This window comes from Mauremys mutica, chromosome 9 (assembly GCF_020497125.1).
Source record: "Mauremys mutica isolate MM-2020 ecotype Southern chromosome 9, ASM2049712v1, whole genome shotgun sequence".
Classification (NCBI taxonomy): domain Eukaryota; kingdom Metazoa; phylum Chordata; order Testudines; family Geoemydidae; genus Mauremys; species Mauremys mutica.
In genome coordinates this window covers 54,231,527-54,255,373 of record NC_059080.1, presented here as the reverse complement: position 1 = coordinate 54,255,373, position 23,847 = coordinate 54,231,527, and the positions used below count along the sequence as shown (strand labels likewise).

The following is a 23,847-nucleotide window of genomic DNA, read 5'->3' as shown; positions in this document are numbered from 1 at the left end:
GGAGCCTTTTTGAATTTTTTTGTGAGGAACGAGATAGATCTTTCCCCAGCCCAGCCCAGCCAAAAGCTGCACACAGCTGAGATATATAAGACCCACATTCCAATCCCTGCTCTGCCTACTTCCATGGGGACACTCACATCCAAAGCAAGTGTTCTCACCACTGGCCTGTTGTGGGTTGAGTCTCCCTGGAGGCCATCCTGCACTGGGGAAACCTTCCCAACAAACATTTTGTCAAAACCAATACACAGCCCCATATATTTCAATTTCAACAAACGGTCATTTTCCAACAAAAGAAATTCAGCCAAAAAATTCCCAGCCAGCTGTAGTGCTGAGTCAGAGTGTCTGCTCCACAGCTACCGTATTACTGCACCCGAGTTCATCACAGCACTACTATAAAGACACCGTGATGGGTTCAGTGATAAACAGAGTAACTGCACCGTGTTCCTACACACAACATGTGCGCAAAGCCTCTGAGAACACAGATGACTGGTAGCATCTGCAGGATCTATAAAGTTCCATATAAGACCTCAGTGGGTCATTACTGCTCAGTGCTTTAGTTTTCCTATTTCCCAGGCAGTGAGGAGATGGCCTGGTACCATGGAATGGGCTCTAGGTGCAGTCACTAGGAAAAGGAGAATACAGCCATATTTGTCTTGTACAGAAAGTTCTGGAGATGCCCGGGCTGTTGTCAAGGCCATTCATTCCTCCCCCCTTACACGCCCCACAGCCAGCCACACGACAGCAAAGCCGGGAGAGAATTCCAGTACTCACAATCAGAATATTGCTGGAGCTGTGCAAATTCTGTCGGGCTGAGGGAGATCCACGCACCATCACTCATCTTTCAGGGGAGCCCTTGGGGAGCCCAGGCCACACTTTCACAGTGAAGGGGGAATGAAGATCCACACCAGCGGAACTAGGAGCTGCCCAGGTTCATTGCTGTTGGTCAGTGCCTGCTCTGTCCCAGGGGTGCCAGGTACACATTTCAGATCACCAGCAGGATGAATGCAGAGGCCTCGTGTTTCAGACCCATCGCTAGAACCGTTGTGTGGAGGGATTCCATGAGTAGGTGCTTCAGACACACCAACTGGAGAACGCTATTTCAGCCTCTTCACTCCTAGAATAGGAAGAAATGCAGGCAAAAGAATCACTTACACTGATTATCTGCCTGCTTCTCAGTAGATTCAAAGCCTTAATCAAAGCTTATGCAAGTTGTTTGGAGTCATGGATGAGTAGGCACAATTATTACTCTGAAACGGGCTCACTTCCAGCATCTCTCAAAGGATGACACTGCAGATGTAGAAGCGACCGGGGACAATGAACTCGAAATAGCAGACTCTAATAGTGACCAGCTATTTGACTAACAAACTAGTAAGGGCAGCAAAGAATCCTGTGGCACCTTATAGACTAACAGACGTTTTGCAGCATGAGCTTTCGTGGGTGAATACCCACTTCTTCAGATGCAAGTGGTCTTCTTGCATCCGAAGAAGTGGGTATTCACCCACGAAAGCTCATGCTGCAAAACGTCTGTTAGTCTATAAGGTGCCACAGGATTCTTTGCTGCTTCTACAGAACCAGACTAACACGGCTACCCCTCTGATACTAAACTAGTAAGGCAAAACTACTGGCTGTGATGGCTAGAGAAATGTGCTGACTCAGGTTTCTAAATGGGTAGAGTCACAATCACATTAAATGGGGCCTCAAGTAAGACACTTGGTCTTCAGCCCTAGTCACCATAATGCTTAGTAGAAAGGGGCAAACACTTGCTTGGATCTGAGCCAGTAAGTCTAACGTTTTGTGAAAACCCCCATGTAAATGCTGGGAAAACATGAATAAAGCACGTAGCCCCTCCTGAAGAGCTGCCTGGCTTGGAGGTAACTCATCACCCCTCCCCCCGCACCCGGCAGAATGCAGGAGAGGCACTGTTCTTCGTATTGATTGGTGTTGGGCTCGGTTTTATAGGGGTAAGGAACACATAAAGAGTGTGCACTGGAGCATGTGCCCTCGTGTGTTTAACGACACCCATTTCTGCAGTGGGTTATTATGTGAGCACTGCTCTCCCTGGAGACCTAGGGCCTGGCTCTCTGGTACATTACACTGGAATTCTGCAGGTTAGAATAGCTGAGGTGCATGGTCAGACTGCGCGGTTGGTGGCATTGTGCAGCGGGGCTGGCAGGCTCCCTGCTAACCACCGCACCACGTGGCTCCTGGGAAGCAGCCGGCATGTCTCCCCTCTGGCTCCTATGCATAGGGGCAGCCAGAGATAACAGGAATTCAGCCAGGCCTTTCTCCTACAGAGATGTGTGTGTAACACGCACAAAACTGAACACCGTTTCCCCGCCTCCTGCCCGTCTCCTCCTCTGAGACCCCACCCATGCCCCTCCCCTTCTCTGAAACCCTGCACCCACTTGGATAACAAGGGAGAATCAGCTTGAGCGCCCCTGCAAACCACAGCTGTGGCAGCATGGCATGGGGCAGAGGTGATGCCTCAGGTAGGCCGGTCCCAGGCCAGTTAGGGCTTTACAGGTCATAACGAACATCTTAAACTCTACCCGGAGACCAGTGGACAGCCAGTGTCAACCCCTGAGTGCTGGGGCCATGTGTTCCCGGGAGATGCCCCGCTCTGTAAGTGAGCCACCTCGATCTGCACCAGCGTCAGTCTCTGAATGGTTTTCAGGGATAGCCCCATGTACAGCACATTGCAACAGTCTAATCCTGAGATGATAAAGATCTGGGCAACAGTAGTCAGACTCATGTCCAAAAGGAAAGGCCACCACCTCCTAGCCGGACGCAGCTGGTACAAAGCTGACTGGTCTCTGGCTGTAATATGATGGTCAGATAGCAGCGGGGGGGGGGGGGGGTTAGAATCACCCCTAAATTCCAAACCCTAGTGACTAATGGCGGACGCACTCCCTCAGATTGATATTACTTCTGCCATCTGCCTTCAACTGCCAGAACCTGGGAGTGGACAACAGGAGATGGATCACTTGATAATCACCCTGTTCTGTTCATGCCTTCTGAAGCACCTGGCATTTGTCACTTAAGAAGACAGGATACTGGGCTGAATGGACCATTGGTCTGACCCAGTATGTCCGCTCTTACGTTATCACCCCCAGCTGCTTCCCCCACCCACCATCCCCTCGTTCTTGTCTGGGTTGACCCTCAGCCAGTTTGCTCTCATGCATGCCCCAGTCTAACTAGACACCAGCTGAGGTGCTGAGCTTCATAGTTCAACCTACTCCGTCAGCACTGTAGCTGCCACAGAGAAGGTGCAAAATGGGCACTGTGATGGGAAACAATTGAGACTCTATGAGAAGCAGCATGAACCATTATTTTAATTCTGATTTCTCCTCCAAGGCGGTTGAACCTCTATCTGTGGGATGATTTCAGAGGTGTATCCAAGGCTAATGAACAGCAAGGCATGGGACTGTTTCATTTATAACAGAGGTGGCTGGTTATGGCTGTTAAAAAGATCAGAAAAATATTCTGGACAGAGCAGATGTGCCATGAAAATTCCTAGTACCGTGGCCTCTTCAGATGAAGCTTCCAAACGTCAGACAAGTAGATTAGATAGAATATGATTGTGGCTGGAAGTTGGACATGAGAAGCTGAGTTAATATCTGGCTCTTGTGCTGAATTTCTCTAGATCTCGAGCCATATACAGTGGCTGCCCTAAAAATTCTTCCACTTGGAAAGATTCTGCCTGTGTGAGGGATTCCATTTTACTAAAGAAATATCAGTAGAATCTGTAACCTCTCATCAGTACTTTGAAGTGATCTCACTTTGTGTATTTACCACTTACATTTTCCAGAGAAAATTCAGTTTGATATGAGTAGAAAGAACTGTGCTATTCATTAGCGAAGGGAGAGGACAGGAGGCCTTAAAGCCAGATGATTTAAACAAGTGGAAACTCTCACATCATTCCTTCATCTATGAGAATTGGTCCTAACCCTCTGACAGGTCCTCTGACTAATGGTTTGTTTTTTTAAAATCTAAATCAGTGGTTTTCAATCAGGGGTCTGCAGATTATGTCTAAGATTTCCAAAGGGGTCCACACCTCCATTTGAAAATTTTTAGGAGTCCACAAATGCAAAAAGGTGGAAAACCACTGATCTACATTAAAAATTGATGAGGAGGGAACATGACTGAATAACTCCTAAATGAAGCTCCCTCAAAATCTCAGTCATTGAGGAAATGTCAGAGCCCTTGTGGGAAGCCTCCTGGAAGTGACAGCTTCCCAACAATCTGCAGCCTTCCGAATCCGTAAGCTCCTTTACTAAGTGAATTGCTTACAGTGACATTTGGGAAAGGTCGGCTTTTCCAGGAGGTACATGCACAACATATGAGAGCCACCTGGGCATGATTTTAGGCTCCTCTGCCTGCTAAATGTTGATTGTCAATTTCAACACAACTTATTTTATTAGATGTTCCACACAGAGACCCAGCAGGGTTTGTGAAAGGCCAGCCGTCTTCAGGCAACATCAGATAGGTGCTCTCATCCATCAGGGCTAGCCGTCAGACAGGCGCTCTTTCAATAGATGAAAAAGGCATTTGATTCAGGACAGCAAGCTTACTTATTTAAAATGAGGGAAATGAACATCTGAGGGCAAACTACAAGCTCTGAATTCCCCTGTCTGTACTGGAGCTGCAGGTGCCAGCAACATTGAGCATACTGGTATTAATAACACCCCTCTCTTTTCGTCAGTAGCTCTCCCAGCACTTTACCAAGGAGGACAGGAGCATTACCCTCATCTTACTGATGGTAAAATTAAAGCACTGAGGTGTGAAGTGTCCAAGGTCACCCCACAGCAGAGCCAGGAACAGAATCTAGGCCTTTGAAGTCCCAGTCCTATGTCCTTTCCACTAGGACACACCGCCTCCCTAATCTATCCAGCATGCGTCGAGGAGTGCTGGGGGGCACATGCCAGACTGGTCACTCCCACAGCGTGTGTAATGCACTCACCACATCTATCACATGCCCACCAAGCTCTGCTCTCCAAATTCTTTCGTACAGATCCCAAACAAGACCCGGAGCGCACCATCCATGACCTTTTCCCCACTCTTCTTAATCTGGGTTTGGAATCTTTGCTTATGGCAGGGATCGGCAACCTTTCAGAGGTGGTGTGCCGAATCTTCATTTATTCACTCTAATTTAAGGTTTCACGTGCCAGTCATACATTTTAACATTTTAGAAGGTCTCTTTCTATAAGTCTATAATATATAATTAAACTATTGTTGTATGTAAAGTAAATAAGGCTTTTAAAATGTTTAAGAAGCTTCATTTAAAATTAAATTAAAATGCAGAGCCCCCCGGACCGGTGGCCAGGACCCAGGCAGCGTGAGTGCCGCTGAAAATCAGCTCGCGTACCGCCTTCGGCACCCGTGCCATAGGTTGACTACCCCTGGGTTATGGCTTTCAAAACTGTTCAGGTTTAGTGTAAATTTAACAGCCCAAATCTCAGGGGTTCTCTGGAACATCCCTAGAGCCCGCTGACTCTATGGTGCAGAGGAGCAATTGGGGACAAAAAGAGGCCTTGCTTTTAGGGCCAAAATAATCAAAAGTGACTGGTGATTTTGGATACATAAGAACGGCCATACTGGGTCAGACCAAAGGTCCATCTAGCCCAGTACCCTGTCTTCCAACAGTGGCCAATGCCAGGTGCCCCAGAGGGAATGAACAGAACAGGTAATCATCAAGTGATCCATCCCCTGTCGCTCATTCCCCTTCTGGCAAATAGAGGCTAGGGACATCATCCCTGCCAATCAGGGCCGGCTCTAACTTTTTTGCCACCCCAAGCAAAAAAAAAAAGAAAAGAGCGCCGCCCTGCCGTAACACCCTCCCCACGAGTGCTGCACTGCCAACCCCCCCAGCGCCGTGCAACCCCCCGCCCCCCCGAGCGCCGCTGAAGCCCCTGCCTCCCCCAAGCGCCGCGCCACCGAAACCCCCACCCCCCCTTAGCGCCGCACTGCCGAAACCCCGGAGCGCCACGCCTCCCGAAGCCCCCGCCCCTTCCAAGCGCCGCACCTTGCCGCCAAAACCCCCGAGCGCCGCGCCGCCCGAAGCCCCCGCCCCACCATGCACCGCGCTGCCCGAAACACCGCCCCACCTCCAAGCACCGTCCGGCCAAAACAAAAACAAACAAACAAAAAAACCCCACCAGCGCCATCCCGCCAAACCAAAAAAAAAAAAAAAATCCCAAGCGACACCCCGCCCCAAGTCCTTGGTCGGCTGGTGCATGGAGCCGGCCCTCCTGCCAATCCTGGCTAATAGCCATTGATGGACTTATCCTCCATGAACTTAAGTTGTTCTTTTTTTAACCCTGTTATAGTCTTGACCTTCACACCATCCTCTGGCATGGAGTTCCAGAGATTGACACAGATTGCATTGTGTGAAGAAATACTTCCTTTTGTTTGTTTTAAACCTGCTGCCTATTTTTTCATGTGGTGACCCCTGCTTCTTGTGTTATGAGGAGGAGTAAATAACACTTCTGTATTTACTTTCTCCACACAGTCATAATTTTATAGACCTTTATTGTACCCCACTATAGTCATCTTTTTCTGAAGCTGAAAAGTCCCAGTCTTATTAATCTCTCCTCATATGGAAGCTGTTCCACTCCCCTAATCATTTTTGTTGCCCTTTTCTGAACCATTTCCAGTTCCAATATATCTGTTTTGAGATGGGACGAAGACATCTGCATGCAGTATTCAAGATGTGGGCATACCATGGATTTATATAGAGGCAATATGATATTTTCTATCTTATCTATCCTTTTCTTAATGATTCCCACTTGAGACACCTTAAAAGTAGGGTGACCGGACAGCAAGTGTGAAAAATCAGGACGGGAGATGGAGGGTAACTGGAGCCCATACAAGAAAAAGACCCAAAAATTGGGACTGTCACGGGGCAGCGACTCATCCCTGCGGCGCCTCCTGTTGGTCGTTCTGGGAATTAGTTCTTCGACCCAGGAGCGCCCTCTGCAGGCCACTGTCCCGCTGGCCGCTGGGCCTGAGTCCCTCCTGGACCCCTTCAGGCTGGGGTGCTGGCCCCTGGCAGTACCCCCACAGATCTGGGTATCCCCTCCCCGGGGAACCCCCACCCTCTATCCCCACCTCGCCTCAGACTATGGCTACTGCCAGTCTCGATCTAGCCCCCATTCACTGGGGCAGACTGCAGTGTAAATGCCACTCATCACCAGCAAGGGGGCTTAGGACCTGCTGCCTTTGCCTGTCTCTGGGCTACCCCTCTGCAGCCCTGGTACCTTTTTATAGGCCCTGTTCAAGGCCTGCAGCCTGGGGGTTTTCTAGGCTGGAGCTCCCCAGCTCCCTCTGCCCTTCCCCAGCACTGCTCCAACTCAGGTACCCTTCTCAGCTCCCCAAGCAGCCAGGTCCTTCTCTCTCAAAGGCTAGACAGAGATGCTGTGTGCTCCTGGCCCATTGCCCTCTTATAAAGGCCAGCTGGGCCCTGATTAAGCCAGCCACAGCCTGACTGGGGCAGGGCTTGCAGCTGAGGCTGCTTCCCGCAATCAGCCCCGCTTTTCCTTCCCTGCCACAGCCCTCTCCCCAGGCTGTTTTAAGTCTTTTAAGGCAGGAGCGGGTGACCACCTCGCTACAGGGACTGTCCCTATAAAATCGGGACATCTAGTCACCGTACTTAAAGGGGCCTAATTTCCCAAAGTTCTGAGCTCCTTTGCAAATCAGGCTCCCTTAAGGTGTCAGTTGGGCACCCAAAGTCACTATTCTTACACATACAACCCATACACCTATCATTGAATTTCTCTGTAATGCAATTAAGTACCAGTGTCTCTAGATGTTGCATAAATAGAACAGGTCTGATCTACAACTAACGTCTACAATACTTATAGTATGTGTTTCCTTTAAAGGCTGTTAGAACGGCATTGTTTTGCAGTATTTTTCAGTTTGTGTGGGACACCTCCTATGCATCTAATCACATGAACTAAACTTTTGAAACCAAACAGAATATCTGCTCCAGAATGCCTCTTGCTGCAGAGACTCCATGGAATGATCTCACTCTGTTTCCCCATCAGTCTGAGCTGAAAAATAACATATGGTCAGTTTGATTTTCTATCACTCAAACATAGGACTTCACTTCTTGAACAATTTTTTTTTCCAGTTGGGGAGCTCCCATCTTCTCTGTGCTCATCACAGCTGTATGAATGAACAGCGGATTCAGATATTAGCCTGAGTTCTAAGTCCCCTGATTTTGGTGGATTTACAATCTTACTGTCCTCTGTTCCTTTTTTGAAAAACCTTCATAACTTAAAGGAGGCGAAACAACTGACTGCACAGGAGAAACAGTGCATTTCACAGCACTTTATATACTCAGGTTAATCAGATAAAAACCTTCAGTTTTTAATCTCTTCTGGTTTTAGTCATTTTAGTTATTTCTTGTGACTCTTGTAGGTACACTACCATATCACATTTAGCACCAAATTTAGGCCTTGATTCTGAAAATACTAACGCATGTGAATAGCCCCACTGAGTTCCTGCTCCTCCATTTTTGTAAGAATAATAAAAAATCTTAGGTATGCAGAAATGATGATGCCTTAAACTTCCAGAAGAAAAAGGTGAACATTTAGGGGAATATTTAGATGCCAAATGTTGCAGCTAGATGCTACAGTGCCTGAGAACTTGATGGTGAAACTGACATGTCTAGTTCTCTTGCCTAAGAGGAGAGAGATGCAGAAAGCACACTGACAGCACATGATGGGAAAAGGAAACTTGATTTAGTCAAACTGGAAGCAGAGGCAGCTCTATGTATTTTGCCACCCCAAGCACGGCAGTCAGGCGGTTACATGGATTCAGTGGCATGCCTGTGGGGGGTCCTCCAGTCCTGCGCCTTCGGTGTACCCGCTGCCGAATTGCTGCTGAAGCTTGGTGCGCAGGTGCCTGGAGCCAGTGGTTTCCCCAGGAATTGAAATTAGGGGGGGTGTTCGAATTTACAGGGGGGGTGTCAGGACCAATGAGATATATAAAAAAGATATGAATAAAGTAAATGTTTTGTTAGGATTATGCAGATTTAACATAAGAATAATGCAAGTTACACCAAAACACATAACAGGTCTAGATTTCTAAAAAACCATACATTTAAAAAAAAAGTATTTAATTTAAATTGACTTTTGAAAAGTAAGCCATCATAGGGTAAGAGGAAAGTCCTCTCATGGATCAGTAACTGGTTAAAAGATGGGAAACAAAGGGTAGGAATAAATTATCAGTTTTCAGAATGGAGAGAGATAAATAGTGGTATCCCTGAGGGGTCGGTACTGGGACCAGTGCTGTTCAACATATTCATAAATGATCTGGAAAAATGGGTAAACAGTGAGGTGGCAAAATTTGCAGATGATACAAAACTATTCAAGATAGGTAAGTCCCAGGCAGACTGCGAAGAATTACAAAGGGATCTCATGAAACTGGGTGACTGGGCAACAAAAATGGCAGATGAAATTTAATGTTGATAAATGCAAAGTAATGTACATTGGAAAACAATCTCAACTATACATACAAAATGAAGGAGTCTGAATTAGCTGTTAACACTCAAGAAAGATCTTGCAGTCATTGTGGATAGTTCTCTGAAAACATCCACTCAGCGTGCAGCGGCAGTCAGTGATTCCCAACATTCTGTTTGCTTTTTTAAAAAGAACAGGAGCACTTGTGGCACCTTAGAGACTAACAAATTTATTTGAGCATAAGCTTTCGTGGGTTACAGTCCACTTCATCGGATGTAGCCCACGAAAGCTTATGTTCTTTTTGCAGTACAGACTAACATGGCTGCTACTCTGAAACCTTTGCTTTTTAAAGAAAGTGATAGATAATAAGACAGAAAATATCATATTGCCTCTATATAAATCCATGGCACATGTACATCTTGAATACTGTGTGCAGATCTGGTTACCCCATCCCAAAAAAGACATACTGGAAATGCACAAAGTACAGAGATGGGCAACTAAAATGATTAGGGGTATGAAATAGGAGAAGAAATTAAAATGACTGGGAATATTCAGCTTAGAAAAGAGATGACTAAGGGGGGGTATGCTAAAGGTCTATAAAATCTTGACTGATGTGAAGAAAGTGAACAAAGTAAATGTTTTGTTAGGATAATGCAAATTTAACATAAGGAAAATGCAAGTTACACCAAAACACATAACAGATCTAGATTTCTAAAAAAATATATAATTTAAAAAAAATGTATTTAATTTAAATTGACTTTTGAAAAGTAAGCCATCATGGGGTAAGAGGGAAGATCCTCTCATGGATCAGTAACTGGTTAAAAGATGGGAAACAAAGGGTAGGAATAAATTATCAGTTTTCAGAATGGAGAGAGATAAATAGTGGTATCCTTGAGGGGTCAGTACTGGGACCAGTGCTGTTCAACATATTCATCTGGAAAAATGGGTAAACAGTGAGGTGGCAAAATTTGCAGATGATACAAAACTATTCAAGATAATTAAGTCCCAGGCAGACTGCGAAGAGCTACAAAGGGATCTCACACAACTGGGTGACTGGGCAACAAAATGGCAAATTAAATTCAGTGTTGATAAATGCAAAGTAATGCACATTGGAAAGCAATCTCAACTATACATACAAAATGATGGCATCTGAATTAGCTGTTAACACTCAAGGAAGAGATCTTGGAGTCATTGTGGATAGTTCTCTGAAAACATCCACTCCATGTGCAGCAACAGTCACAAAAGCAAACAATGTTGGGAATCATTAAGAAAGGGATAGATAATAAGACAGAAAATATCATATTGCCTCTATATAAATCCATGGTATGTGCACACCTTGAATAGTGTGTGTAGATCTGGTCACTCATCCTAAAAATATATATATTGGAATTGGAAAAGGTACAGAGATGGGCAACTAAAATGATGAGGGGTATGAAACAGGAGGAGAGATTAAAGTGACTGGGAATTTTCATCTTAGAAAAGAGATGACTAATGGGGATATGATAGAGGTCTACAAAATCTTGACTGGTGCGAAGAAAGTGAATAAGGAAATTTTATTTAATTCTTCACATAACACAAGAACTAGCAGTCACCCAATGAAATTAATAGGCAGCAGATTTTAAAAAAACAAAAGGAAGTATTTCTTCACACAATATAAAGTCAACCCAGGGAACTCTTTGCCAGGGGATGCTGTGAAGACCAAAACTATAACAGGATTTTAAAAAGAACTAGATAAATTCCTGGAGAACAGGTCCATCTGTGGCTATTAGCCAGGATGAGAGGGATGCAACGCCATGCTCTGAGTGTCCCTAGCCTGTTTGCCAGAGGCTGGGAATGGGCAACAGGGGATGGATCACTTGATGATTCCCTGTTCTATTCATTCCCTCTGAAGCACCTGGCCTTGACCACTGTTGTAAGACAGGGTACTGGGCTAGATGGACCATGGGTCTGACCCAGTATGACCATTCTTATGTAAAAATTAATTATAATAAAAATGTTTAGTACAGAAACTCCCCAACATAATGACCTCCCAAGATAGCAACAATGTGAGATAACAACCTTGGAAAATACTGCATTTTAAAAATCTTGGCCTACTGGGAAACATATTTATATAAGTTTCCATTCCCAGTCACAAATTCAGCATTCTGGAGCAAAGTGACTAAAATATAGTCCAACAAACAAATGTTTATTTAACATGCCCCTCACTTTTCCCTCCACTCACTGGTGTTATCCGTAGTCAGTGGAGACTCAGAGTTCAGAGGTGCTTTCACATGAGTACACTTCCAGGTGGGGACAAAAAGGCACAGTTTGCTCTGGCCACGGCTGTTCGTTGTGCCACCATTCACTCCACCGCTCTGTTGCCAATGGCCCTGCACAGTCACCTTCTGCTGTCACCTACCACTGTGACCTCTGCGAGTTGGTCTCTTGAGGTTCCACCAGCTCTCAGTGATTTCAGCTGAGCTCTCAGTGCGGGAACCTCGCTGCTAGTGCAGTCTGGGCTGTCTCTTATACAAAAACACTGTCCCCACAGGAACACTGTCCCCACAACAGGACTAAGCACTTAGACCTGATTGTCAGTGATTTCAACTGCAGTGGTCACTTAACAGAACAAAAGACTATCTATTGGAGCCTAATCAGCTCTGTCTTTAAACAGTGGAGAGGGACAGGTCCCCACCCTCTCTCTTGATGCCTTCAAATCATCACAGGCTAAGCACAGTTCTACTGCCCTTTACTCATACAATAAGAACAACATTTCATCCCACCTTCCCCCCACATTCAAGTGGTTTGTAATCCAACCCCAGCCAAAATCTATCACTTGGACAACACAGCTCTATTTGCTGGATACCTAGGTAGATTAGGTGTGAATGTAAATATAATCTGGCCCTGAAGCCTTAGCCCCCAGCTCATCACTAGCTGTCAGGGAGAGCTCATTTAGGCCATGGCTACACTTGCAAATTTGCAGCGCTGCAGCAGGGTGTGAAAACACACCCTCTCCAGCACTGCAAACTGCGGCGCTGCAAAGCGCCAGTATGGTCAAAGCCCCAGCACTGGGAGCGCGGCTCCCAGCGCTGTACGTTATTCCCCACAGGGAGGTGGAGTACAGACAGCGCTGGGAGAGCTCTCTCCCAGCGCTGGCGCTTTGACTACACTTAGCGCTTGAAGTGCAAGTGTAGCCATAGCCTTAGACTTTGCTTACAAATCAGCATTTGAAATTATTAGGTTGGCCAACATCACCGAAATGAATGCACTGACATCATAAAAAAACAGCTGTATAAGGAAGCAAGGAAGCTAGTCTATGTTCATACTTTTCAAATCTATTATACTTTTTCAGATACACATATTTTATCATACACTATATAAGCTTTTAAAGTGCGTATTAATGTTTGTTTAAATTCAGATTTCCAAACAGTCACTAAATTGGTATGTAACTAGCTCACAAAACTAGGGGGGGTGTTGGGAAAATTCAGGGGGGGTGTAGGGAAATCACTGCCTGGAGCCAGCCCCGGCTGGAAGATTTTTGCAATCCAACTCCTTGCGCCTGCAATCAATTGAGGGTCAGATTTTCAAAAAGAGATCAGTACATTGGGTGCAGAATATGGGCTGAGTACTTCTGGCCCTAATGTAGGTGGCTAATTGGAAACTGCTTTCTTGGAAAAAATCTGGCACTACATGTCCAGGCCGAGGCTGAGAAATGTCCCTACGTTGGCTCTGATATTAAGGATCACAGTAGCCAATATCCGTATTAGACTAACCTGTTTTTTCAACAGGCAAAAAAGTAATTACTTGAGACTGGAAATACTGTACAGAGCCCACACAATTATTCATTTGTCTCTCCATCCACAAGGAGAAGCATCAAAAGGAAAGGACTGTCTAGCATTTTCTGTGTGCGATCCCCTCTGCTTGTGATTCTTAGACACAGACTCTGACTACTGCCCATTTCAACTAAATGATGATGCATCTAGAACTAATCAAATGAAGGGCAGGGGGGAGACCTGCAAATGGCCAAGAAATGCTAACATTAATTGGATAAATTCTTCGCGGATCATTCACCCAGCATCAGAACTCAGCCCCAGGTACTTGCCTAATTTGATCCCATTTAAGGCTACAGGCTTAAAATAAATCTCCTAATTTGCTCTGCAGCCTTGGTTTCCCACTACAGCACGCATTTATTCTGGGTGACGGAGGAATTGCTACATAGGTACAAAGAGTCAGATATAACTGGACCAGTTACATACATGTTTTTATCCCTTGTTCTTCCTTAAGAAGGAAAAAAAGTGCTGATTCCCAATGGACATAACATGCTGTACAGCTCCTTGTGTGCTGATATATCATTCTCATCAGCCTGGCCCCAAGTTTTTGGAGATGTCACAAGCATGAAAATACCCGAAGCTGCAAGCTCAGTGTTAGAAGCCACTGTCGCAGTCTGATCATGTGCACTCGCTCTGTGCATTGGCCGGAGTGGGACGCAGAGATAAACGCCTCCATTGCTCCTAGGAAGTGACTGCCCATTTCTGCTGGGATTTCAGGGAGTCGTAGTGGGTTCCATGATTGTGGGCACCTGGGCAGGGCTTCCATTTCCCCCTCCCCCTTATATGTCCCTCTTTAATAATAATAACAACTTTCTGACCAATCCTCTTGTTCGGCTCATGTTTAGCCTTGGCCTCAGCACAGAGGTGACACTATTGTTTTGGGGGGAGAACATTGGAGGGGGGCTGAGAGGGGTGGTAGATCCCTTCTGCCACTTCAGTTACATCCGTGGTCAGAAACAGTCACTTCTCCCATTGGATCAACTTAAAGCCACTGTTGCTCCTCACACCCGATGTGCTCTCACTAAGGTGGGATGCTCTCACCCATCCTGCTCCCCTAATTTAAGGGCAGCAGGATGGGGCCCTACATGTGATTCTTTTTTATGTTGTCTTTTATTTTTGCCAATGGAGAAAAAAAATATACCTAGCCCAGCTTCTGGATTTAGAACCATTTCAGAGCCACCTTGCTTTTAAGCGGTCAGTCACAACGCTGCTGTTCTTTCACACCCCGTATTCATATTAAAGCACATGACATCACCCACTCCCACGTGTAACGTCCCCTCTGTCTTGAAAGGTGGCCTTCTGAAGTCAGTGTCTTCCTGTGTCCTGTCCAGGGAACTGGGTCCTTCCATGCTTTTCTCCAGCCCCTGCCTGGTCTTAATGTCCAGGAACTCACTTCTGGGAACATCTGGGCCTTTTCATGGGAAATTGCCCTGCTGCAGCTAGTGCAGCTCTAAGGGGTAGGTCACCTATACACTTCTGCAAACCCAAGGCCACTGAACTCAGGCTTGGCATATGAGAGCAGCCCCAGGGTCCCCTAGGAGCCTTTCCAGCAGTCAGGGATTGGCTGGAGATTCACGTCCCTTTTACCTAGCTGCCCTGCCCCAGCCCCTACGCCAGCCTTACCCACAGTGAGTAGCGTGCTTACTCCCATAGGCTACTTGCCAAGTAAGGTACCACTCGGGGTGTGTGTGAAGAAGGTGGATGCTGGCACCCTAGGACAATGCCCAGTCAGATACTGGTGATGGACCCAGAACAGGACCCCACCTCCACTTTCTCTCCCCACTCCTGCCTTTCAAAAAGCTTGGCCATGGATGGGAGCTCCTCAGCCCAGGCCCATGCCTGCTGTTTCAGGGACGGTACGCTATGTATAGTGCCATATCTCTCTGGGGCGAACTCACTCGTCTCGGCAGAGTTTAACAGCAGCAGATATTATTGCTGTTCTGCAACCTCATTCCCTAATCCTGTCTTACCTGCCTAAACCAAGAGTAACCGTTGTCCTGTTAAAGCCAAATAAACAAAGCCACGAATAAACGTGTTACAGGATAACTAAATGCCGCTAACGAGAGGCAGAATTAAACAGGCTGCAGAATGGAAGTGTGCTTTTCGGGACATCACACCACAGCAGGGCAACCATCTGGGATCAGAGTGGATCCAGCATCCAAACCATCAGTTAAAGCCAGCAGGGACTAAATTTGTGTAAGCTAAGCTGAGAAGGGTTGGAGGAAAAGGGAAAAGTGGAGAGGGGGGGAAGCGATTCCAAGTGTGTGAGGGGCCCCAGCTAACTAACTGAGTTCCAAAAATTGCCCAAGAAAGTCATCATCTCCTCAATGGCTGGGGGATATTTGTGAGCCCCTGTGGAGAAGTCCAGAAGGTGGGCTGTGTCGACATTGGGAGCTAGGGGGTGATTCCCAGCTGAGCAGCCATATTTGCGCGAGCTCACTAAGAACAGTAGTGTAGCCAGGTAGCGTGGGCAGCAGCAGCATAGGCGAGCCGCCCTGAGCACAAAAAGAGCTGAACCCCGTGGATACGTACTCAGGGCACTGAGCCTGTACTGCCACTTGCTGCTGCCTGCGCTATCCAGGCTCTGCTACTATTTTTAGTGTATGTGTCCGTGAGCTGGGAATCACACCCTCAGCCCCAGATGTAGCCAGGGTGAGACGCCCTTAGGGCTGGACACAGGGGACCAGCTAGAGCTGTGGGAATCACTGATTTTTAAGCTCACTGTCAGTTCTCAACAAATCAAAACAAAATTGTTTTGGATCAAATGAAATCCTTTGGTTGGTCAAAAATGAAACATTTTGTTTAGATTTTGAGCTTTTTTTTTTTTTTTTAACATTTTACCTATTTTTTAAAATAAAATGGAAGGCGATTCCTAAAAGAAAAGTCATTTCGAATCAAAACATTGAAATGTTTCAATTTTTTCTGATTTTTTTTCTTTCAACAGACACAGTGTGGTGAATCAGACATAAATTTGCAAAATGTTCCAGTCAATCCAAATCTGGATCCAGCCCCTCCCCCTGGAAAAAGCTTTGGTCAAAATATTTTGTCCAGCTCTCGAGTACAAGCTACAACCCCAACCCACACTTCTGAATTCCAGTTTCTGGGCGTCTCTCTCTTGAATCTAAGACCAGTAACTTCTAGTCTGCACCATAACAGCACCAAAGAGCTGCAGTCAGCACGGGGTCCGGATGGAATTTCAGCTTGGACTTTGAATGTTCTGGCTGCTGTGGGGGTTTAAAAAATACCCTGAAGTGTTTGGAAAACATCTGTTAATTCCTTCCTCCCGAGTTAGGATGCAGACCTCTAGAGGGATATATCTGCTTAAGGAGTATGAGATGCACAGCAACCATTTTTGCTCTGCACTACCATTAGACTATTCTACAGTACAGCATCACTGCAGCATACATGACATGCAGCAGTAACTGATGGGTATTATTGTTAGTCTCTACTGCCATAACCACTGCGTTAGCCTTATGGCATGCCGGGGGCTGCACCAAGAGCCTCTGTTCTGAAATGCCAGACCTGAAGGTTAAATACACCCTCCCCCTCCACTCTGGCCATGCTCCGCTCCCCTCCCCCACCGCTCCCTTTGTCTTCTGCACCCACTCCCAGCTTTGTACTCGCATTCATGCTGCTTTGGATGCCTGGAGCAGCCTTCTAGCTAATGTGAAGCGAGCTCCCTCCGTGAGGATGGGAAAGAAATTGCTCACTTGCTTTTAGCGCTGACAGGTCTGAAGGTAGGAGGGCTCTGGGGTGCTGCGAAGAGGCAGGAAAATGCAAATCGGGACATCCCAGGGGTCTTCCCACAGCAATTTTTGGAATAAGAAATGCCATTTCCTGCGGTTTAGATTTAGATTTTCGGTGGGGGAGGAAACAGCCTCCCTGGAAGCCCAGCTGCCGCTCATCTGGCATTCTGCACGTCAGCAGCAGCAAATTATGTTCTATTAAATCAAACTCGCTTCTGCCTAAAAATAGCTCCCCTATGAGTGTTACAAATAACATCTGATTACTCTAGCTGGAAGACAGGAGAGGAAAACAATTCCTCTTCCCTCCCTCTCCCCCCCCCCACCCCGCGATCTGCTTTGGGCATTTGACAGCACAGGGAGCAGTTTTCTGCAGCCAGTCCCCTTCCCTGTGGCCATGGGTCTTCCACGCACAGTGACAGAGAATCAACACTGAAAACCAGCAACATGGGCTTGTAAGGCTACGGACCACCGGCTGGGGATGGGGATGGTGTCTGTGGGCCAGGGGGAGTTTAGTACCTGGAGCTGAACTTGCTTCATGAAACTGGCAAGTTTTTAAGTCACCAGTGGTCCCCTCAAAGCATCCGTGTGCTCTGAGACCCTTGATCCACCCCTTCATTTCCCATCAGACACAGAAAGCGTGTGACAAGCCTCCAAAAGCACAGCTGCGACGTGGGCTTGTGTGGGGGGATAAAATGGAGCAGGTGATCATGTCTCCCAGGATAATGTAGGAACAACAGACTCCCAAACCAACCTCCCAGCTGGGTTGTCCTGCCCCCACACACATCTGTGGGTTTTGTATAATTCACTCCTTCCTGTTCCCTTGCTCCCCATCTCCTGCTGTCTCCTTATTTGCTCTCCCCATTCCAACCACTCTCAGAGCCCCTCACGCCCTGTGTTATCACCTACACCTGGACCCAGTGGGCGGAACATGCTCCCAGGCCCAGATTCCTCACCCACCCACAGGGTGGCAGTGCTCTACACAAGACGCGAGGCAGAGGAGAACTGGGCGCCGTGGGACAATACGCCCCTGTGCTGTGGCCACTGTGTGCCAGCTATGTGGGTGCAACGTGGGCACACGGGGGATCCTTGTGCACTCCCTGGTGAACCAGCCCCACCTCTACTCACTGTTCTTCTAGATCAGGGTTGGGGCACACTGGTGGGGGAGCTGCAGCTGCTCTTTGGACAAAGCGAGGGCTTTGGGCTGTAGGAACATTAGCAGTGCTCTTGACATTCCCATCATGTGAAATAGTCACCCCCTTCCCTCCTTATGGGACATGTGGAAAAGGATCACTCTTCATTTTATCCTTCATCTAACATGTCTTCATCTCCTTTTTCCTGCCCTACCCTCCTGTTCCCATGAGGGTCAGGTAGAGTGGGTAAGAAGTTTCATCGACCCAGCCTCTGGTCTCAAGAGTTGTCTCCTGCTTTAGTGCCGTGTTGGTGCTTTGCTGAGCCCCAAACCTTACTGACCTCAACACAGCCCTGAAACAGAAGCTTTGGTGCTTGAGACTGGAGATAGACAGCAAGCGTTTCCTCTTGCTAAGCCAGCTCTGCATTCCAACAGCACCAGCTCAACCCCAGTGTCACGTCTGACCGGGGCAGTGAGCAGGGTTCCCCGGGAGCGAGAGCTCTTCAGAGTGAACGTTTGTGCTCTCGGTCCCTTGCTAGCACGAGGAATTCAGCACCGCATGCTGAATTATTCAATCAAAGCCAGACTCAGCAGGGCCCCAAAGGTGGTTTCCCTCGGATCTAAGGGAGGGAGTAGTGGGTGCTTGGAGGAGACAGTGCTGTCTGCATCTGCTTTGATCCCTGTCTACTAGCACCATGGCGCAGCAGGACTCACAATGCCCCTGGCTGCACTGTGTCAGCTGCAGTGGGAGTTAATAGCTTTTTAGTCCTTCAATTTCTACAAGCACCAATAAGCTCCCATCCCATGGATGGAACACGTCCTGCCCAGGGCCGCCACATGCCAATGGATGTCTCGCCCCTGCCCAGTGTGTCTCTCAGCCCATGCTCAATGGCCCATGAGAAAAGAGGGGGTTTGTAGCATGTCTGAAAGGCTAACCCCAGGGCTGGGATGGGGAAGAGGGGACAGCCGAATTAGTGTCAGCCACTCCCTCCAGCTGCTAAAGGAGGAGCTCCATTTGAGCACCTCATGTGCAGGCAGAGGGGCAATCCCTCAGGGAACCAGCTCCCAAACCATTTAGGGCTTTCAAAACTAAAGTCAACAACCAAAATGCCATCCAGCAGCTGTTGAGCCATGAGGGCTGGTCACAGCATACGGGCAGTGCTGCCCTCCACTTGGACTGATTCTACACTAGCCCCCATGTTAGCAGAGCACATTCTTGGAACGCCAAAGGCACAGGTAAGACAGGAAGAGCTCTGGGCAAAAGAAATGGTCTCTTGATCTCCCCAGGGACAGAGGGAAAAAGTGCTTTCAGCCACAGCTGTGGCCTGAACACCCGGGAGCAGCGTCAAATCCAGTCAGACTCTACACTGGGTTGCAGCCATACTCCACCACCAGTCAGGGATGCCAATAGATCTCCAACCCTCTTCCCCAAGCCCACAGAAGCAGGGCCTCGTTCTCCAGCCCCAACAACACGTCTGCAAAGAGAGTGAGATGTCACCCAGGAGCGGAGGTTACATGTGACTGCAATCTCTTAACTGTATACCCCAATCTCTGGATGCACCTCTCCACACTGCTGTAATACACACTGCACCAAGCAGTGGAGAACCAGGCCAACTATCTCATCCTTGCCCAGACTACGTGTCAGCCAGCTAGCCCTCATCCAGTGTCCAGGAGTTGTTTGAGCCTGAAGCGTCACTCAACTTCAGATCCTGTTTCCCTATAGGAATTCTCAGGCTCAAAAGTGGCCGATGCCGCTGGTACAGGCCACTCCTAAGCTCCACCCCTCTAGCGCCTGTTCTCACACCACCTGGAGCTCCAGCGTGGAGAGCAATACAGCTTCCCCTCCAGAACCTCAGCCCCTCCCACTTGGAAGGTGGGGACGAGCAAGCTCTTTCATTTTTTTTTGGTGCTTCCACTTTAAGAAGTCAACAGCAGAAAAAGCTGAAAGCAACCCCTGCCAATCACAACCAAGAATTAAAGGAAAGGCTTCAAAATCCAAAATCTTTAACATGATACTGATCACGAGCTAAAATCCACATGGTTGTGTCTGAAACAAGTTTGTAGACAATGGAAATCAAGTTACAGGTGGAGCAGGGAGAGGTGAAGAGGACTTCCTAGTATATGTAATGATTAACACACGGGGAAAGGTGTTTTGCTGAACACTGATCTTCCAATTCTTAACTGAAACATTAAAGCAGATCCTCAGCCAATGGCATAATTTCCTGAAGAGTTTGTTTCACAACAAGCCAGTTCAATCTAATGTGCCTCTTGGACAAACTGCCTTGTCTTCACTGGCAGTTTAACTCAAGTTAAGAACACACCATTTCCCCTCGTGAAGACAAGGCCTCAGTCCCATACCCTCTGGGTCCCCAGGACTTGGCACTAACCAACAGACCTCGTAACCTTACAGGGATTGATACCAAAGTACGCAATTGAAAATACACGTTGGGAGGAGAATGTTCAACAAAGGCCCTGATGGGAGTTTGCGCCCCAAATATTGGCTATGTACAGCATGTTTGCCTCTTGATTAGTCCTATCAAGTGTGCACATCTTACTAACCCCCTTTTTTAGTCTTGTGACTAGAGTGGTTAATGGGCCACTTCACTTTTAATAGTCCCTTAGACATGTGTTAACTCCTTACACTAAACAATCTCTTCCAACTTGCATTTAGCTATGGCACTGAGTACCTTTCCCAGACCTGAAGAAGAGCTCTGTGTAGCTCAAAAGCTTGTGTCTTTCACCAACAGATGTTGGTCCAATAAAAGATATTCCCTCACCCACCTTGTCTCTCTTTCAAAATGGTCGTCATTCTCCTGTTACATCAGGAAGCAGGCAAGAACCTGGCTTCCTCATGCACCTGAGGTACGGTTGCCAACTCTCCAGGATTCTCCTGGAGTCTCAAGGAATTAAAGATTACTCTTTAATTAAAGATTGTGTCATGTGATGAAACCTCCTGGAATACATCTAACCAAAATTGGCAACCCTAACCTGAGGCCTAATTAAGCCTTAAGAGAGCCACATTGGGGAGATTCATTGAACACCTAATTTAAAAAAACAACCTAACGTCAATATGATGAGGTGGCTGGCAAAGCTTAGAATGTGCTGATGGTTTTTAAAAACCCATTGTAGAAATCCTAGATCGCCAAGGGTTTAATCGGAGACTAAACCTTGGAATGGTTTAAAAGTCTTTAATCATTTTCAGCATATGGGGGTCAGGCCCAAGCACTGTTCTTTGCTGTGGGGATTCCTGGATCAGATCACCTACTGGGAAGGGGGAAACGAGCTCCTTTAGCTGTTGGGTTTTGTGCTCTATTATCACAGGGAAAGAGAGAAAACTTCACTCCACACACAGACAAGGAAGTTGCTGCTTCCACTGACTAACATACCTGGTGTATGTCTGGTGTGGGTCAATCTCGCTGCTGACCCCCCTGCTGTTAACTTGTCCCATAGGGAACTCTAGTCTTACTTGCAATCTCTCATTCTTATGCAGAAGCAAACTGGGTCCCCTTCAGAAATGGCATTTTCCAGCCGGGAAGGCCCGTCTTTCATGAAATCAATCTGTTTTCATGTCCTACTCTGGAGAGGCCCCTCGGGCAAGGGGTGGAGTATAAACCTTGCCTGGGCTCTCCCCCCTTCGCTGCAACAAGCAATACCCAGTCAAGTCATGCTCAAAATATTCAGTGCAATTACATGAGAACCGATTCTGAAGCCTGTCACTAACCCGGCCATGAATTAAGGGAGAAAACGCACTTCCTTTGCAGTTTTTCCTTCTCTGTTGCTAGGATCCATTCATGATGCTTTTTACTACACACTTCTGCCTCTCTTTACTACAAGTTCGCACAGCCTCCTAAAAAGCTGTCAACCTCTGCATAGATCAAAGGGAGGATTCCCGAACACGGCTTTATCCAGCGGGGGCTGCCCACCCCGAGAAGAATCAAATTGCAGCACATACGGCAGGTGCTGGAGAGGGAGCGGAAGGCAGCAGACCTGATAAATTGGTTCAGCGTCTCTAAGGATATCTGCACTGCAAATGAAGGCACGATTGTAGCACAGCTGAGCTAGGCAGACCCATGCTAGCTCTCATCTAGCTGGCATTGGTAACACCACTAGAGTGAATGCGATGGCACAGAATTCAGCAAGGGCTACCAACCGGAACTCGACCCGGGGACCTGAGCAGGCTTGAGTGCCTGCACTACGTAGTGATCTGCATTTGGCTAAACTTCGCCCTCCCCCAAACCAGTGCTGCAAACGGCTGACCTGCTAGCCCACTGTACAAGACGTGCAGACATCTCAGTGCACTAGACAGATACCTCTTGCCTATCCTCCTGCATCCCACTCCATGGGGAGGATTACACACGGTCGTGTGACATTTCCACCCACCCCTTGCATGCCCTTGAGCTCAATCCGGGCCCCTGCATGTGGGATCCCTTCCTGTGCACACTTCCCTTCACACCAGACCTAGGCCTGGGCCCATTTTTACTCAGTTCATCCACTGAAAGAGAAACCCTCACATGGATGGGTCATGGGGCTGGCAGAGGCCCTCCCAGCCCAGCCCAGGTCTCGGTCCCAGACACACATGTGCAGCAGCTGCTGGCACAAGTTCTCTGCAGGTGGAAGCTGATCAGGACTGGGAGGAGGCATGGCTGGGGCAGTGCTGAGTCCCAAGGATGGCCAAGAGACGCCACTGCAACAGGCCATGGAGTCAGCACAAACAGAGCCCGGCCCCCCTGAATCGGGGAGGAACAAGCTGCTTCCCGTTCCTCCTCGTCCTGGCACCAGCACCAGTGCAGAGATGAGCCTGGCCCTGAGTGAGCATGTGGAAAAGCTGCCCAGGCGGCCTCTGGCTGCTGCAGAGAGGCTCCGATGGCACAGAGTAACCAGGGGCTAGCTCAGTTTAAGCCTCAGTGAATAACAATCACACATAGCGCTGCAGCCCTCTGCATTTACACCCTTAGATGCTGCGCTAACGAACAGTGTTGTTTGCAAACTGAAGGCCAGCTCCTCCGCTGGTGACAATCAAAGTAGCTCTGTGGTCAATGGGCCAAATGACCTGAAAAGTTAGTACACTCTGATGGGAATAAGGGGGAGACCCTCTAGCCCAGGGGCAGGGGTTGATGGACTGTGTTTCTGAAGAACACCTGAATCAGAAGACTCCATGTGACCCACAGTTCCCAGTCCTGCAGCACAATTGCTGAGCAGTGAGGTTACTCCTGTCTGACAGGTGCATCACGCCAGCTTGAGATGCCAACGTATGCTCCACCCTCCAATTACAAACACAAAGAGCGGGCATCCCCGTCTCCAGCTTAGTGCCAGATACTGTGATGGACCAACGTACGGGCAGCTCTCTTCGCCTGGCTCCCACCTGACATAGCAGACAATAAACAGACCTGCACAGCGTGCCCGCTGAATGGTGCGGTTTCCAAAGACGCCATAAAATGAGACTAGGGAGCTGAGAATTCCAGGTAGGATGGTGACACAATAAATTAATAAACAAGTATTTAAATCTGATGCACAAGCGGGGCAAAGACCCCACTGCAGGGTGCGTGTGATGAGGCGGAACCTCAGTCTCAGCGCGTAAGTGGTTACAAGCAAAGCCCAAGTGCCTTGCTCATCACATGGGTGATCTGGGGGTGGACTATCAAAGCAAAGGGAATCTGGCACCATAGGGGCTCCCTAGATGGAATGGCTTGTCCTCCACCCCC

General features: G+C 47.8%; 1 protein-coding gene across 3 annotated transcripts in view; it reads right to left on the bottom strand.

Moving 5' to 3' along the window:
• Nucleotides 1–23,847, bottom strand: part of DGKG (diacylglycerol kinase gamma) — a 184,938-nt gene that overhangs the window by 120,542 nt on the left and 40,549 nt on the right. For 2 of the 3 annotated variants that reach the window (XM_045029040.1, XM_045029038.1), the window contains exon 2: nt 772–1,114. In XM_045029040.1, coding sequence (XP_044884975.1) covers nt 772–838 — 67 coding nt within the window. In that variant the 5' untranslated portion in view covers nt 839–1,114. Of the gene's footprint in view, nt 1–771; nt 1,115–16,980; nt 17,074–23,847 lie in introns of those variants that run through there. The other variant, XM_045029039.1, reaches the window with a different exon arrangement.